This window comes from Bos indicus x Bos taurus, chromosome 16 (genome assembly GCF_003369695.1).
Source record: "Bos indicus x Bos taurus breed Angus x Brahman F1 hybrid chromosome 16, Bos_hybrid_MaternalHap_v2.0, whole genome shotgun sequence".
Classification (NCBI taxonomy): Eukaryota; Metazoa; Chordata; class Mammalia; order Artiodactyla; family Bovidae; genus Bos; species Bos indicus x Bos taurus.
In genome coordinates this window covers 48,722,050-48,737,471 of record NC_040091.1, presented here as the reverse complement: position 1 = coordinate 48,737,471, position 15,422 = coordinate 48,722,050, and the positions used below count along the sequence as shown (strand labels likewise).

Sequence of the window (15,422 nt, the reverse complement as noted above, 5' to 3'; positions counted from 1 at the left end):
AAGTACTCCCCTGCGCCAGGAGGTGGGGGGTTCTGGGGCCAGGCGGTGTCTACATATCCTGGGCAGGCAGAGGGTCCACTTGTCTGTGCTCAGGTGCGGGGCCGGGAGAACTTTGAGATCCTGATGAAGGTCAAGGAGAGCCTGGAGCTGATGGAGCTGGTGCCCCAGCAGCTGGTGGACTCCTACCGGCAGCAGCAGCAGCAGCTCCTGCAGAGGCCGTGAGTGCAGCCCCTCCACCTCCGCCCCCAATCCCAGTCTTCCGGGTCTTACCTACCTGTCTGATGTGGGGAAAGATGGGGCTGGATGACCCAGTAGGGAAAACACAGCAGCACCAGGCAGTACCCCTCCTCCAGGAAGGCTCCCTGAACTGCAGCATCTCAGCCTAGAAGTCTGCTGAGTGGAGGCCAGGAAGGGGTGGTCGGGGTGACAGTGACCCACCAAGAACAGGTCTGGTTCCAGGGTCAAGAACGGTGCCCCTCTGGCTCCTACTCATTGCCCAGGTCTTGCCTTTGAGTGAGTGTGGCCACTGTCAGGCAGGGAGGGTGGGCTGGAAGTGGGCACTCTGACCCCAGTGTAGGCGGGGTCTCCAGGCCCCTGCAGCAGGGGGCTTCACTCAGAGTGCTGTCCCTTCTGAGCAGGAGCCACCTTCAGCCTCCATCCTATGGGCCTGTCCTCTCGCCCATGAGCAAAGCGCATGGGGCCGTCAACAAGCTGCCCTCAGTCAACCAGCTGGTGGGCCAGCCTCCCCCGCATGGCTCAGCGGCTGGGCCCAACCTGGGACCCATGGGTGAGTGGCTCGGACAGGGTGGCTGGGGTGGGGAGTGGGGGAGCCTGGCTCCAGACCCTCCTGCCCAGCTCAGGACCGCTTGGGGCTCTTGATGGCTGGACCCTCCAGCAGTTCTGGCCGGAGAGCAGGAGGCATGGTCCCCTCTGTCCACTCCAGGTCTCAGTGGGGGCTGAGCCTTACAAGCCTCCCTCACACAGCCTGGGACACCTGGCCTGGCCTGCCCGCCTCTGACTGTCCCACCTGCTTTCTGCCCAGGCCCCGGGATACTCAACAACCATGGCCACACCCTGCCGGCCAATGGGGAGATGAATGGTGGCCCCAGCTCCCAGTCCATGGTCTCGGGGTCCCACTGTACCCCGCCACCCCCCTACCATGCTGACTCCAGCCTGGTCAGGTATGTGGGCTGCTGCTGGGTGCTGCCACAAACCCAGTAACCTCAGCCCTGGTGGCTCCTGGCCGCCTGGCCCCAAGCCCAAGGTAGGGCTCTGTGCCTGCTGCCCCTTGCAGCTGGTGCCGTCCCTGGTGCGCTGTCTGGAGAGCAGATAGAGGGAGGGGGATAGTGAGCCTCCAGCAGGTGCTTGGAAGGCGGGCACAGAAAGCCAGGGGCTCCCTGGAGGCTGCACCCAGGTGAGCGTGGGCCGGAAGCTGTGGCCACATTGGGCCGGGTGGGGAGACCTGGGGGTGGCCAGTTCCCACTCAGACGGGCCATACAGCCAGGTTTTTACAAGTTAACGCTGCTCTGTTTCCCCAATTCTCTGCAGTTTTCTAACAGGATTGGGGTGTCCAAACTGCATCGAATATTTCACCTCCCAGGGCTTACAGAACATTTACCACCTGCAGAACCTGACGATAGAGGTAACTGCCTGCTGGGGCAGGCATGGAGAACCCACCCCCAGACCAGCCTGGGACCTGTCTGCAGGCCAGGGAACTTTCTCCTCTTGCGGTGCAGTCCCTCCATTTCCCGTCTTCCCGTGTAAGGGGGGTTGGGGAGTTTGGAAAACCCTTCTTCCTGCAAGTAGCCAAGTCTACTTGCTTACACCCAGCATCACGTAGCTGGACAGGACTTGCCCCGAGTCCCTCATCTGGACTTGAGTCTCTATCCTGCGGCCTTTGATCTAGGGGCGGACTGTCTCCAAGGCATGATGAATTCCAGAAGGGGAAGTCCAGAAGGGACCTGGTGCTGGTTTAGCTCAGCACTGTTTACACAGGATGGGGGCGGGGGAGGACTGAGGCCCAAACTGCTTGCCATGCACCCACAGCAACTGAATGTCCGGTCCCGGGTGTGCAGGGCTAGAAGTGCCCCACCCTTGGCATCCTGACCCCTGACCCACAGCCAGGGTTGGTCTTTGGGTTAAACCAGAGTCCCAGCAACAAGCACTCATAGGGCTTCCCAGATGACTCTAGTGGTAAGGAATCCATCTGCCAATGCAGGAGATGTAAGAGACACGGGGTCAGTTCCCGAGTCAGGAAGATCCCCTGGAGGAGGGAATGGCAACCCACTCCAGTATTCTTGCCTGGAGAATCCCATGGACAGAGGAGCCTGGAGGGCTACGGTCCATGGGGTCGCAAAGAGTCAGACAGGACCGAAGCGACAGCACAGTGTACAGCCTGGAGACGTCTTGAGTGTAATGACTGTTAGCTGGAGGCCGGGAGACACAGCTGTCGGCGGGCTGGATCCCAGGGCTCCAACTCAGTGGCCTGGAGCCTCCATTGGACCTGCTCCACAGTCGACCCTGGGACAGAGGCCTCCTCCCCGGCCAAGGGATGCGGGTTTGCCAGAGGGAGCGGGGCCAGTGGCTCAGAGGGCAGCCTTGTCCTCTGTCCACTACCCTCTCTGACCTGTCGCTGGTGGCCCCACTGGACTAGCTCAGGGCCTGTTAACCCTGCCTCACCAATTGATGCGTTGCTTGGTGGGGTGGGGGTTGGGTGACAGGAACCTGAGGCTTTGCTTTGTCCTGAAGTGGGGGTCCCGGCCCTAAGGCTGGGAGGCAGGTGTCCTCCAGCACCCGGTGTCAGGGAGCTCCATCTGTTACTCTGACTGTGATCAGAGTAACCAGGCCCTACCTGGCCCACATGACCTCAGTGCCCCACTCCCACCCATGTCATTTCTTGTCTCTCCTGTCCTGTCGAGGGCAGAATTGGGTGTGGCCAGACCACCAGGCACAGGGGCATCCAGCACTGTCTACTTCTGTGCCCCCCACCCCCACCCCGGTGAGGGCTCCTCCCCTCCCTCCTGGTCCCCCAATGGCTGTGCAGGGCAGGTGATGTCCCTGGTAGGGGGAGGGCGGAGCCTGACAGCTGCTCCTGCAGGACCTGGGGGCCCTGAAGATCCCCGACCAGTACCGCATGACCATCTGGAGGGGCCTCCAGGACCTGAAGCAGAGCCACGACTACAGCGCCCAGCAGCTGATCCGCTCCAGCAGCAACGCGGCCACCATCGCCATCGGGGGCTCGGGGGAACTTCAGCGCCAGCGGGTCATGGAGGCCGTGCACTTCCGCGTGCGCCACACCATCACCATCCCCAACCGCGGGGGCCCCGCCGGGGGCGCGGGGCCCGACGAGTGGGCCGATTTCGGCTTCGACCTCCCGGACTGTAAGTCCCGCAAACAGTCCATCAAAGAGGAGTTCACGGAGAGCGAGGCCAACTGAGTGGGGAGGACACGGCCAGACCCCCTGCCCCCGTGCTACCTACGCGGAGAGCGGAGAGAGCGGAGTCTCGGCGGAGAGGGCGGAGTCTCCGGGCTGGCGGCCCAGGAAGCCTCGCTGGATGGCTGCTTCCTCCAAGTCACCAACTGGCCTGGGAGGCAGGATCCTTGGGCTGCGCCGGTGAAGTGGGGAGGACCCCGGAGCTGTACTGAGGACGCGCATCCAAAGTCCGTTCTCTGGGGGGCTCACCTTCCCTGCCTCTCCTTCCTGGGGGGCTCAGCTGACAACTGCCAAAAAGTGTTTTTCAATGTCTGGGTAGGGATGAGGGGCTCGGTGCTTGTCCCTAACACGTTTGTTCTCCAGTCCAGTCTCCAGATTACATCTCCGCCCGAGGCTGGTCCCTCTGCTGGTCTTGAGGGTCGGTCTGCCCCTTGCACCCTTGTCCACTGGTGTAAAGCCCACTGCAGCCACTTCCCATTTCCTGCCCCAAACAAACTCCCAAGTTTCACTGGAATTAGGAAGACTGGTCCCTCCTGGGAGGCAAGGAAACTTCGGGTGGATGGCCTGCAGCCAGGCCCCATGCCAACACCTCTGGCCACAGTGCCCTTCCATCAGTGGCCCCCTGAGCACGGACACAGGTTCCTCAGACCACTGGGAATTGTCAACATTTGATAAAATGATGCCCTTTTTCTACATGTGGGTGAGCCTTTTCTTTTTTTTAACTTTCGTTCTGAACGTGCGTGTAAACAAAATGGGCTAAGAAAAGGGCCAGCCAGGTGGGATCCACAGCAGGGAGGGGTCAGTCACTTGCTCCCCCATTACGGGATGGGAGAACAGAGCCAGCTGCAGCCGCAGCCCCACCCTGCTCCTTGGGAGGCTGTGTTCTGTGTGGGAGGGGCCCTCCTGTCTTCACAGTGCTGAGGCCAGTGGAGGGGGTCCTGGCCTCTGTGGGCAGCTAGAGGAGTCAGCGGGCTGGGAGAGACAATGTCTGTACCCCCCAGGGCGATGGGGCTGGTTCTGTCTGCAGGGAGCCTTCTGAGCCAGAAGCAGGACCACAGGGGATCGTGGGCGAGGGGATGAGGCAGGAGGGATGCAGGGAAGCTTGACTCCTGTGTAAGCTGAGACATCACCTGGTATTTTCCTAACACCTGTCTGTCCCTCACTCTGCATGGTTACCCGTGGTTAGCTGGTTATCATCTGAGCCCTCCTGTCTCTAAGTCATGGGGAAGTGCAAGGCTCCCAGACCAGGGGCTGATGCAGACAGAGCCCTAACCGCTCTTTGGGTTCTTTCCCTTGCCATAATCCCCACCCTGCCCCCAGCCCTGGGAAGTCAGGAAGCAGCAGACTGTGATCACTCAGGTCCACTCTGAAGCCAGGCTCTCAGTCCTGGGGGTTCAAGTGCCAGTTCCTGTGTTCAGTTCCCAGGCTCTTCAGAGGAGGGCACTGGGTGGAGGTAAGGGGCACCAGGGGGTGGGGTGGGAGGGGTGGGGTGTCTCCTGTACTCAGTGGCTCGGAGCCCAGTCTGGAATGGAGCCCCAGAGCCAGCTCCACCCCTGACTGGCCAGCAGTGGCCCTCCAGACCAGGGCTTTATCCTGGACATGGAGTTTGCACACTGCCTGGTTCTGCTTATTTAAAAAGCATTGTGTGAATGCAGGTGCCAGAGTCTAGGGTGACACCCCCCTCCCCCAACACCATAAGCTCCCTGTGAAGCTCCTTGAGGTGGGAGGGGGCATCATCAGCACCTGGAGGCCCCGCCCACAGCCAGGCCTGAGAGCCTGGGGATAGGAGCCAGCTCCGGTCCTGGGGGCCTACAGCCCCCCTGGAGCACACACCCTGGTGGCATCATCACAGCAGCCATAGGATCAGGGCTGCTGGGCTGGTGGGGGCGGGGGGAGGGGTGTGGGCATCGGTTTCCCTTCTCACCCTCACAGGGCCTGGGTAAGTACACTGTTCATGCAGTTCAGATGAGGAGACTGAGCCACAGACCTTGGGTCTGAGCCCAGGGTCACAGCCGGCTGCTGTGGGGTAGGGCATGTGCTCCAGCGCACATGCTGGGCCCCCCAGTCATGGCCCATCAGGAGCCACAGGCCTTTCCTCCAGGTCCTGGGGGTCCATGAGCCCAGCTGAGAAGTAGCTGAGCTCCTGGAGCTCCCATGGCTGTCCCTCAGGCTCATTCCATTGGCCGGTGGGGAGGCCCTTGGGTGCTCCTGAAACTGGGAGGCTGCAACATGCAGGCAGAGGGCAGGCAGAGCCCCAATACGGAGGCAGAGGAGGCACATTCCTGTGGAGGGCCAAGCACAGGCTCCCCACTCCCATGCCACAGGTGGTGAGCTCCAGCGGTCCTGGACCTTTGTTCTGGCACTGATGGAGGAGCAACCTTGAGAACCGGTTCAGTGGGGATTCCATCATGGTCACAGGAACACACACAGGAGCAATGGCCCTTACAAGCCCTTAAAAATCAAGAGAAGACAAACCTGTGAGCTGTGAGGTTTCCCAGCCGGGAAGAGGAGGGCAGGAAGCTGGCCAGGCCCAGCACAGCTGCTCAGTCTCCACCAGCCCTTCCTGGCTGCTGGGGGGTGGTCACCCACCCAGGTCTGGGTGGCACCTTTAGTGGCTTTCGTCCGGGGATATGCAGGGACCGGGGACATGGTCTCACTGTCCCTTAGGACATGCCAGCCTTGCAGACACAAACACTTGCTTCTGTTTTATTGGCTAAAGCACTTTAAGGTTTAAAAAAAACACACCACTCCCGTCGGTAATGTAAGGCAATGCTTCTTCCAGCAGCATTGATGGATCTATTCTGACCGTATTATTACCCTCTCTTGGGAATGTAATCTCGGGAAAACGTGTTTTTTTAGCTGTGTTTTGATGGGATTTTTTGGTTTTGTTACATAATAAAGCCTGGGTTCCAATGACTGACGCTTATGACTGAATCGGATTCAAAGCCAAGAGCACAAGTTATAAACCACCCAGCGGGCTTCCCATCGGAGTTTGTCCGGTGTTTTCAGTGTGTGACACACCCGGGAGCCCTCCTCCCCTGCACCTCAGAGCCGAGTGCTCCGTGGGGATATGCAGGGACTTGAGTCCAAGCATGACCTGAGGGGTAACACCGGGTTCTGTCCCCGTGCTGCTGGTTCAGCTCACAGGACTGGCTGCGGCCCGGCCACCTCAGGCCTCCTGGGAGCAGGGTCCAGAGTCCCTCTTAGGAAGGTCTCCCCCGCGTCAAGTGTAGACAGCCCTCCCTCTGTTTCGAGTTGAGGTTCACGTTTCTCTGCAAAACTCAGGACCTCGTCCAGTCAGCCAGGCTCAGTCTCCAGGGCTCGGGGCTTCATTCTGTCCCTCAGGTCTCGGGACTGGGGTCCTGTCATGGCAAAAGGACAGCACTCAAAACCCGTTCAACCTTGAGACAGGCTCGGGGTTTTCTAGACACGTGGCTGAAACCAAGCGGAACAAGGTGAGGCGGAGCCCCGCCCACCACCCGGGCCCGCCCTCGCTCCGCCTTCCTGGGCGGGGCTCTTGGCGTGCCCTCCTCCACACACCTCTCAGAACTAGATGAGATAGAGCCCCACCCACTTCCCCGGCCCCGCCTTCCTGGGCGGGGCTCTTGGCATCCCCGACTCCTCCAGAACTGCCATCCTCCAGGTCAAAGCGAAGTGGTCCCACCCCATCGCAGTGACAGGAATCCGCATCACAGATGCCAACACCTCAGGAAAGGATGGAACAAGGACTTAGAAACAGGCTGCGACAGACAAAGTCGCGACAGGGACTTGCAACACGCACTTGAACACGGTAATGCTCACGTGTTCAGCACAAGACGATTTTAGTATCTAGGTTTAAAAACTCTTCACAAGTGGAGCACAAGGAATAACACACGATTGTTTGCAAATATACAAAAACATATCCAATAGGCTGGCATGTAATTTTAGAAAGAGAGAGCCTGGGCTCAGAGCAGATCTGCCGTGTTGCAAGGCACAGTGCTCCGGGGACAACCTCCCCACTCCACCCCCCCACCCAGCAGCTGCCAGAGAGCACAGGAGGCCACGGCCCCCTCGGGAGGAACAGCATCAGCTCCGCTTCACACATACACCCAAAGAAAAGGGCTATCTTCAGGCAAAAATTTTTAAATGATTCATTAATATCAGTATGGTACGTGTGCTTCCCAGGTAAAGAACCTGCCTGCCAATGCAGGAGACATAAGAGATGCTTTCCTGAGCCACCAGGGAAGCCCAATCAGCCCCAGAAATGGCTCCTAAGTGCAGGACGGCCCCAGGCAGGAGTTCTCCAGGGATTTAGACTCACAGCTCTACTCAGCAGCTGCTATGTTTTGTTGACTCAGGTGATAAAGAATCCATCTTCAATGTACGAGACCTGGGTTCAGTCCCTGGGTTGGAAAGATCCACTGGAGAAGGGAATGGCAATCCACTGCAGTATTCTTGCCTGGAAAAGCCCATGGACAGAGGAGCCTGGCAATCTACAGTCCATGGGGTCGCAAAGAGTGGGACACAACCGAACGACTAAGCACATGCTTTCTTCAAGGACATGTGAAATTCGCTAGATCCCAGGAACTTGGAAGTAACTGTCCTATTAGATGCTTCAAAGCTAAAACAGTGTTTATGGCACTTCAGGCAAAGGGGTATATTCACATAACCCTAAAGGGACACCTGCAGCATGGTACCTAAAATACAAGGCTAATGATTATTCAAAACAAACAACTTTGAAACTAATTCTAGCATTGGCAATGTGAATTCCACTTTGAAAATGACACGCCCACTGCACCACCCATAACTTAATATTCTTGTTGAAAGTCCGCACAGTCCCAAGACTTCCCTGGTGGTCCAGCGGCTAAGATTTCGTGCTCCCGAGGCAGTGGGCTTGGTCAGGGAACTAAGATTCCTCATGCTGCAGCTGAGAGTTCTCATGCCACAACTAAAGATCCTGAATGCCACATGAAGCTCTAAGATGCCACATGCCACAACTAACACACAGCGCTGCCAAATATTTAATATTTTTTAAAAAGTCAGCACATCCCTGCTCCTGAGAATGTCACCAACCTTGAAGTTTCCTGAGAAAGTGTCTGTAGAGCTCTTGGCATGCCTCCAGGTAGCCCTCAACCTGGGCCTGGGAGTCCAGGGAGAGGGGAGAGGCTGGCTGGAGATGTCCAGGGGGACCTGATTATACGCCTGTAAAGGTGCCCCTAGCTGTGCATTTGAAAAGTGGTCAAGGGGGACTTGAAAGGGCAAATGGCTAGAGATGCACTGTCCAGGTGGTGACAGCTTGTACAGGGCAGGGCACAGGAGGGGGGACATATGACACTGACCTTCCAGGCCTGTTTCCACTCTATACTACAATGTGCCATGATGCAGATTAAGCTCTGTGTGTAATGACCGAAAGACCACGGGGATCTTTGATACAACAACCCATGTAAATAAAGGATAAGCACCTTCAGGAAGCCAATTTTTTTAAACATCGTTAGGACCAAAGAGTGAATCTCAATCATCAAAGCGTAAGAAACTTTTAAACAGAAGAGTTTAAAAGTACTTTAAAAAAAAGTACAATAGGGACTTCCCTAGTGGTTCAGAGGTTAATGTTCCATGCTCCCTATGCAGAGGGCATGGGTTCGAGTCCTGGTCAGGGAACTAAGATCTGGCATGCCGCACACAACTAAGACCTGGTGCAACCAAATAAATAAACAAAAGCTTTTTTTTCTAAAGTAAAGTATTTACTGAGCACCTACTGCATACAAGGTGCTGCCCTAGTACTGCCCCTCCTGCGTGCACTCTGAACAGAGCACGGCTGGATCAGAAGAGCTCTTCCCTTCGACCCGTCAGAATGAAATACTTTATGTTTCACAGTTACAACTGGTTGGGGGGTGGAGAGGAGATAGGGAGTCACCTCCAGTCTCTGGTCACAGATCCCCGTGTGGAGCTGGCTGATGTTCAAAGTGACCAGAGACTCGCCAGGGAATTTGATGGTGATCACCACAGTGTCTGTGCTGTTTATTTGCCTGTGACGGGTCTCAGTTGTGGCGCGTGGGATCTTCGTGACATCATGTGGGACCTTTCATTGCATCACATAGACTCTCTAGTTGTGGCCTGTGGGCTCAGTAGTTGTGGTGCCTGGGCTTAGCTGACCAGTTACACATGGGATCTGAGTTCCCCAACTAGGGGTGGGATTGAACCTGCATCCTCCGCATTGCAAGGTGGATTCTTAACCACTGAACCACCAGGGAAGACCTATCTACATCTTTTAAGGAGGTCATATCTATTAATGGATAGAAGAACATTTTAGATGTCATAGGAGTTAATCTGGGGGAAGTATAGAGCTTCTGATATCCAAAGGGCAAGTAAGTTTTCTACACAGGGTACAGCTTTACAGCAAACAGGAAACTGAGAGAAAAGGGGGGTTATGGCTGGTGAACCAGTCAATCTAAAAGTGTCTCCTAAGCACAGGTGTGTGGCTGCCCCAGGCTCAGTGCGGACAGTGCTGCACGGAGACTGAGTCACCATCCTGCCCTGGGGAGGGGGCCACCTGGCCCAGGACAGCACAGAGTCCCCACCACATGCAGTAAAGATGCAAACAACTGAAGATCGAATGCCACAACTGAAGGTCCTGCGTGCAGATCACTGCAGCTCAGTGCAGCCAAATAAACTGTTGTTCAGTCGCTCAGTCGTGTCCGACTCTTTGCGACTCCATTGACTGCAGCACCCCAGGCTTCTCTGTCCATCACCAACTCCCAGAGCTTGCTCAAACTCACGTCCATTGAGTTGATGATACCATACAACCATCTCGTCCTGTGTCGTCCCCTTCTCCTCCTGCCTTCAATCTTTCCCAGCATCAGGGTCTTTTCTAATGAGTTGGCTTTTCGCATCAGGTGGCCAAAGGATTGGAGCTTCAGCTCCAGCATCAGTCCCTTCCAATGAATATTCAGGGTTGATTTCCTTTAGGATAGACTGGTTTGATTTCCCTGCAGTCCAAGGGACTCTCAAGAGTCTTCTCCAACACCACAGTTCAAAGGCATCAATTCTTCAGCACTCAGCTTTCTTCACAGTCGAACTCTCACATCCATACATGACTACTGGAAAAACCATTTGACCACATGGACCTTTGTCGTCAAAGTAATGTCTCTGCTTTTTAATACACTGTCTGGGTTTGTCATAGCTTTTCTTCCAAGGAATGTCTTTTAATTGAGGAGCCAAATAAATAAATAAGCAAATACTTTTTTAAAAGACCAAGAATGATTGGGAGCCTGGAAGTGATGTTTGTGTCAGCTACAAATTGGTACTTGCCATCTGCCTCTGCAGAGATTGAATCCTGCGCTGCTGCAGCTGCTGACCTGCGGCACGCCCTGAAGACAGTTCAGGGTGGAGAGTGGGGCACTCCATGATCCAGGGAACCTGGTGGAAAGGTCTTTAGATGGTTAGATATTTTCAGGAACTGATTTCATGATCAATCTTTGCATCTCTTCATATCTGAAAAAAGAACTAAACCCCTTCGTGGTGACATCTACCCCTCATGACTAGCAGAAAACCTTTTGTAAAGTAAATACTGATTACACTGAAATCCCTCCCAAAATCTTATTTATTTACCTTCCCCCACTACCTCTTTGGAACAGTCTCTCAGGGCTACCTGAGGTGTGGTGTCCCAGGCTGCAGTCATCATTTTGCCCCAAATAAAACTGATCTCTCAACTCTCACATTGTGGATCTTTTTAGTCAACAGCTGAAAACTCATGTTCCTGGGTTCATGGCAGATTTATTCACAAGAACCAAAATATGGAAACAACCCAAGTGTCCATCTATGGATGACCACTGGGATAAAAAAAATGTGGTCTATTTATACAATGGAATATTATCCAGCCCTAAAAAGGAAGGGAAGTCTGATCACAACTTGAACATTAGCAGACCCTCTCTATTTAAAGAGCTCTCTGGAAAGCAAATGACTACTTTTGCACGGCTGGGAAATGTCTTAGCAGGGTTAATCCCTGCCAGGCCTAAAACCCAGGATCTGTTTACAGAAAGAAAGGAATATTGTATAAGCAGCTGCCCCATTGGTGATCAGCTCCTATTTCTAGACTCTGAATGAAGGATACATTCATGGGTCACAGTTGAGTAAAATAAAGGTGAAGACAAAATATCTCAGGCCAGGGGCTAATCTCCAAGGGAACAGATGTCTCATTTTCACCTCACTATCCCTGGCACCGGAACAAGCCTGCTGTTTTTTACTGGTTGGCCTTAAGTATTTACTGACTTAAAGTTTGAAAACAAGCTGGAATGTCCTCAGCTTTTTACTGCATTTTTCACCAGAAATCCTCATAAGACAAAAATGATGATTCACGCATTTGACCAAATACTGCTACGTGCCAGGCATGTTTCAGGTGGCCCGAGGCCAGGGAATCTGGACTGGACAGCACTCTTCACTTAATATTACTGATGGGGGAAGTTGTTATGGGTTGAATCTTGTCTCCTAAAAAATTCATGTGTTGAGGTCCTAACCCCCAGGACCTGTAAATGTGACCTTATTAGGTAACAGGGTCATTGCAGACAGTGAATGGTTGGGTTAAAGTGAAGTCACACTGGAGTCAGGCCCTTAGTCCAATAGGACTGGTGTCCTTATAAACAGGGGACATGTGGACACAGGCACACCACATGGGGAGGTGTCATGTGAAGATGAAGCGGAAGACAGGGTGATGCTTCTCACAAGCTGTCAACGACACCCTGGCACTTGCCATCAACCTCTGCAAGGACTGAGCCATGTGCTGCTGCAGCTGCTGACCTTCAACACACCCTGAAGGGATTTCAGGGTGGAGAGCAGGAATGAGGCGCTCTGGGCTCTGGGAAAAACTGGCAGAACAGGTCTTCGGATAGTTAGGTATTTTGTGAGCCCTATCCTCAGAACTAGCAAAGCACTACATCCCTTTGTGGTGACATCAGCTCCTTGTGACTTGCAGAAAACTTTTTTGCAAAGATAAGTGCTTGATAACATGAACTCCCCCTTCACCAAAATCGCATATATATTGACCTTCCCCTCCCTCAACCTCTTTGGAGCAGTTTCTCAGAGCTCTCTGAAGTGCCGGCTCCTAGGCTGTACTCCTCATCTCACCCCAAATATAACTTCACTCACAGCTCTCACGTTGTGCAATTTTTTCTAAATCGACAAAGCCAAGGAGTCCCAGGGGACTGGAGGCTCAGTGAGAGACCTGGAGGCACCTCCTCCACAGCCTGAGAAGGAACTAGCCCTGCCGACATCTTGGTCTTGGACTCCTGGCTTTCAGAACTGGAGAAGTGACTCTGCCACGTGAGGCCAGCACATGGGGGACCAGGGCAGTAGTAGCTGCCACTGGGGGTTCTGGCTCTGTTAGGGGAAACACTGACTGGAACCGGCCACCCTGGCCAGGCACCACGTAGTAGTAACCATCTACCTGAGTTATGTTAAGATAGGAGGTCCTGGGAAGGAACACGGAACTAACAATCCAAACATTTCATCCTCTGTCTTCCCCTTCTCTTCCTGACTTCAATCTTTCCCAGCATCAGGGTCTTTTCCAGTGAGTCAGTTCTTTGCATCAGGTAGCCAAATCATTGGAGTTTCAGCTTCAGCAACAGTCCTTTCAATGAATATTCAGCCTGATTTCCTTTAGGATTGACTGGTTTGATCTCCTTGCAGTCCAAGGGACTCTCACAACACCACAATTCAAAAGAAGGTGCTCAACCTTCTTTATAGTCCAACTTTCACATCCATACATGACTACTGGGAAAACCATTGCTTTGACTAGACAGACTTTTGTCAGCAAAGTAAGGTCTCTGCTTTTTAATATGCTGTGTAGATTTATCATAGCTTTTCTTCCAAGGAACAAGCATCTTTTAATTTCATGGTTGCTGTCACCATCTGCAGTGATTTTGGAGCCCAAGAAAATAAAGTCTGTCATGGTTTCCATCATTTCCCCATCTATTTGCCATGAAGTGATGGGACCGGATGTCATGATCTTAGCTTTTTGAATGTTGAGTTTTAAGCCAATTTTTTCAATCTCCTCTTTAACTTTCATCAAGAGGCTCTTTAGTTCCTCTTCATTTTCTGCCATAAGGGTGGTGTCATCTGCACTTCTGAGGTTATTGATATTTCTCCCAGCAATCTTGATTCCAGCTTGTGCTTCATCCAGTCTGGCATTTTGCATGATGTACTCTTCTTATAAGTTAAATAAGCAGGGTGATAAGATATAGCCTTGATGTACTCCTTTCCCAATTTGGGACCAGTCTGTTGTTCCATGTTCGGTTGTAACTGTTGTTTCTTGATCTGCATACAGACTTCTCAGGAGGCAGGTCAGGTGGTCTAGTATTCCCATCTCTTGAAGAATTTTCCACAATTTGTTGTGATCCACATAGTCAAAGGCTTTGGCATAGTCAATAAAGCAAAAGTAGATGTTTTTCTGGAACTCTTTTACTAACCATATGCTATTTGTGAGAGATACACTTTAAATATAAGACACAAATAGATTGAAAATGAATGGATGGGGGTGGGAATGCCATGAAATAGAAGCATAAGAAGGTAAGAGTGACTATCAGATATCAGATAAAATAGACTTTAAGGCCAAAAAGATAAAAGAGAGAGATCTTTCATTAAGATAAATAGTTGATTCATGAGAAAGAGATGACCATCTTAAATGCGTATGTGTCCGGTAATAGATCTCCTAAACACATAAAGCAAAATTTATAGAACTGAAGGGGGAAATAGTTCTGCACCACAGTTGGAAGATTTTGATAATCTTTTCTCAGCAGATGAGAGGGGTAAAAATCAGCAAGCCAAAGAGGATCTGAGGAGCTCCTTGGTGTTAGGACTCAGAACTTTCAGTGTTGTAGCCCACATTCGGCCCATGGTTAGAGAAATAAGATCTCACAAGCTGCACAGTGCAGCCAAAAAAATAAAAATAAAAAAGAGAGAGAGAGAGAAAGATGATCTGAATAAGACTATGGGTTTCCTTTACCAAATTGCTCTACATAAAACACTACACCCAACAGCAACAAAGGAAGCAGGATGGAATTGGAGGCTGCCCCTACCCCAGAGCTGAACCGCTCAACAGACAGACTTAAGACAAAAGTAATAGAGAGAAACCAAAGCAGAAGAAGAAATTAGGAAAGAATTTAATAGATCCCAAAGAAAACATTAGCTCAGTGGGTAAAGAATCTGCCTGCACTGCTACCAAAAAGTCTACAAATAGTAAATACTGGAGAGTATGTGGAGAAAAGGGAGCCGTCTTACACTGTTGGTAGAAATGCAAACTAGTACAGCCACTATGGCGAACAGTGTGGAGAGTCCTTAAAAAACTGGAAATAGAACTTCTATAAAACTCAGCAATCCCACTGCTGGGCATACACACAAAGAAAACCAGAATTGAAAAAGACACGTGTACCCCAATGTTCATCACAGCCCTGTTTACAAAAGCTAGGACATGGAAGCAACCTAGATGTCCATCGGCAGACGAATGGATTAGAAAGTTGTGGTACATATACACAATGAAATATTACTCATCTATTAAAAAGAATGCATTTGAATCAGTTCTAATGAGGTGGATGAAACTGGAGCCTATTAAACAGAGTGAAGTAAGTCAGAAAGAAAAACACCAATACAGTATATTAACATATATATATGAAATTTAGAAAGATGGTAACGATGACCCTATACGCGAGACAGAAAAGAGACACAGATATAAAGAACAGACTTTTGGACTCTGTGGGATAAGGCAAGGGTGGGATGATTTGACAACAGCATTGAAACATGTATATTACCATATGTATAATAGATGACCAGTCCAAGTTCAATGCATGAAACGGGGCACTCAAAGTCGATTCACTGGGACAACCCAGAGGGATGGGATGGGAAGGGAGGTGGGAGGGGGGTTTGAGATGGGGGACACATGTACACCCGTGGCTAATTCATGTCAATATATGGCAAAAACCACTGCAGTTGTTAGGGGAAGCACACTGATTGAAACCGCCCA

At 52.2% G+C, this 15,422-nt stretch overlaps 1 protein-coding gene across 4 annotated transcripts in view; it reads left to right on the top strand.

Annotated features, from left to right (window-relative positions):
• The window catches only part of TP73 (tumor protein p73), a 73,495-nt gene extending 70,059 nt beyond the window's left edge, over positions 1–3,436 (top strand). For all 4 annotated transcript variants that reach the window (XM_027565107.1, XM_027565106.1, XM_027565108.1 and 1 more), the window contains 5 exons: positions 94–218; positions 639–787; positions 1,043–1,181; positions 1,549–1,642; positions 3,098–3,436. In XM_027565107.1, coding sequence (XP_027420908.1) covers positions 94–218; positions 639–787; positions 1,043–1,181; positions 1,549–1,642; positions 3,098–3,436 — 846 coding nt within the window. The remainder of the gene's footprint in view (positions 1–93; positions 219–638; positions 788–1,042; positions 1,182–1,548; positions 1,643–3,097) is intronic.
• Positions 3,437–15,422: the final 11,986 nt, after the last annotated feature.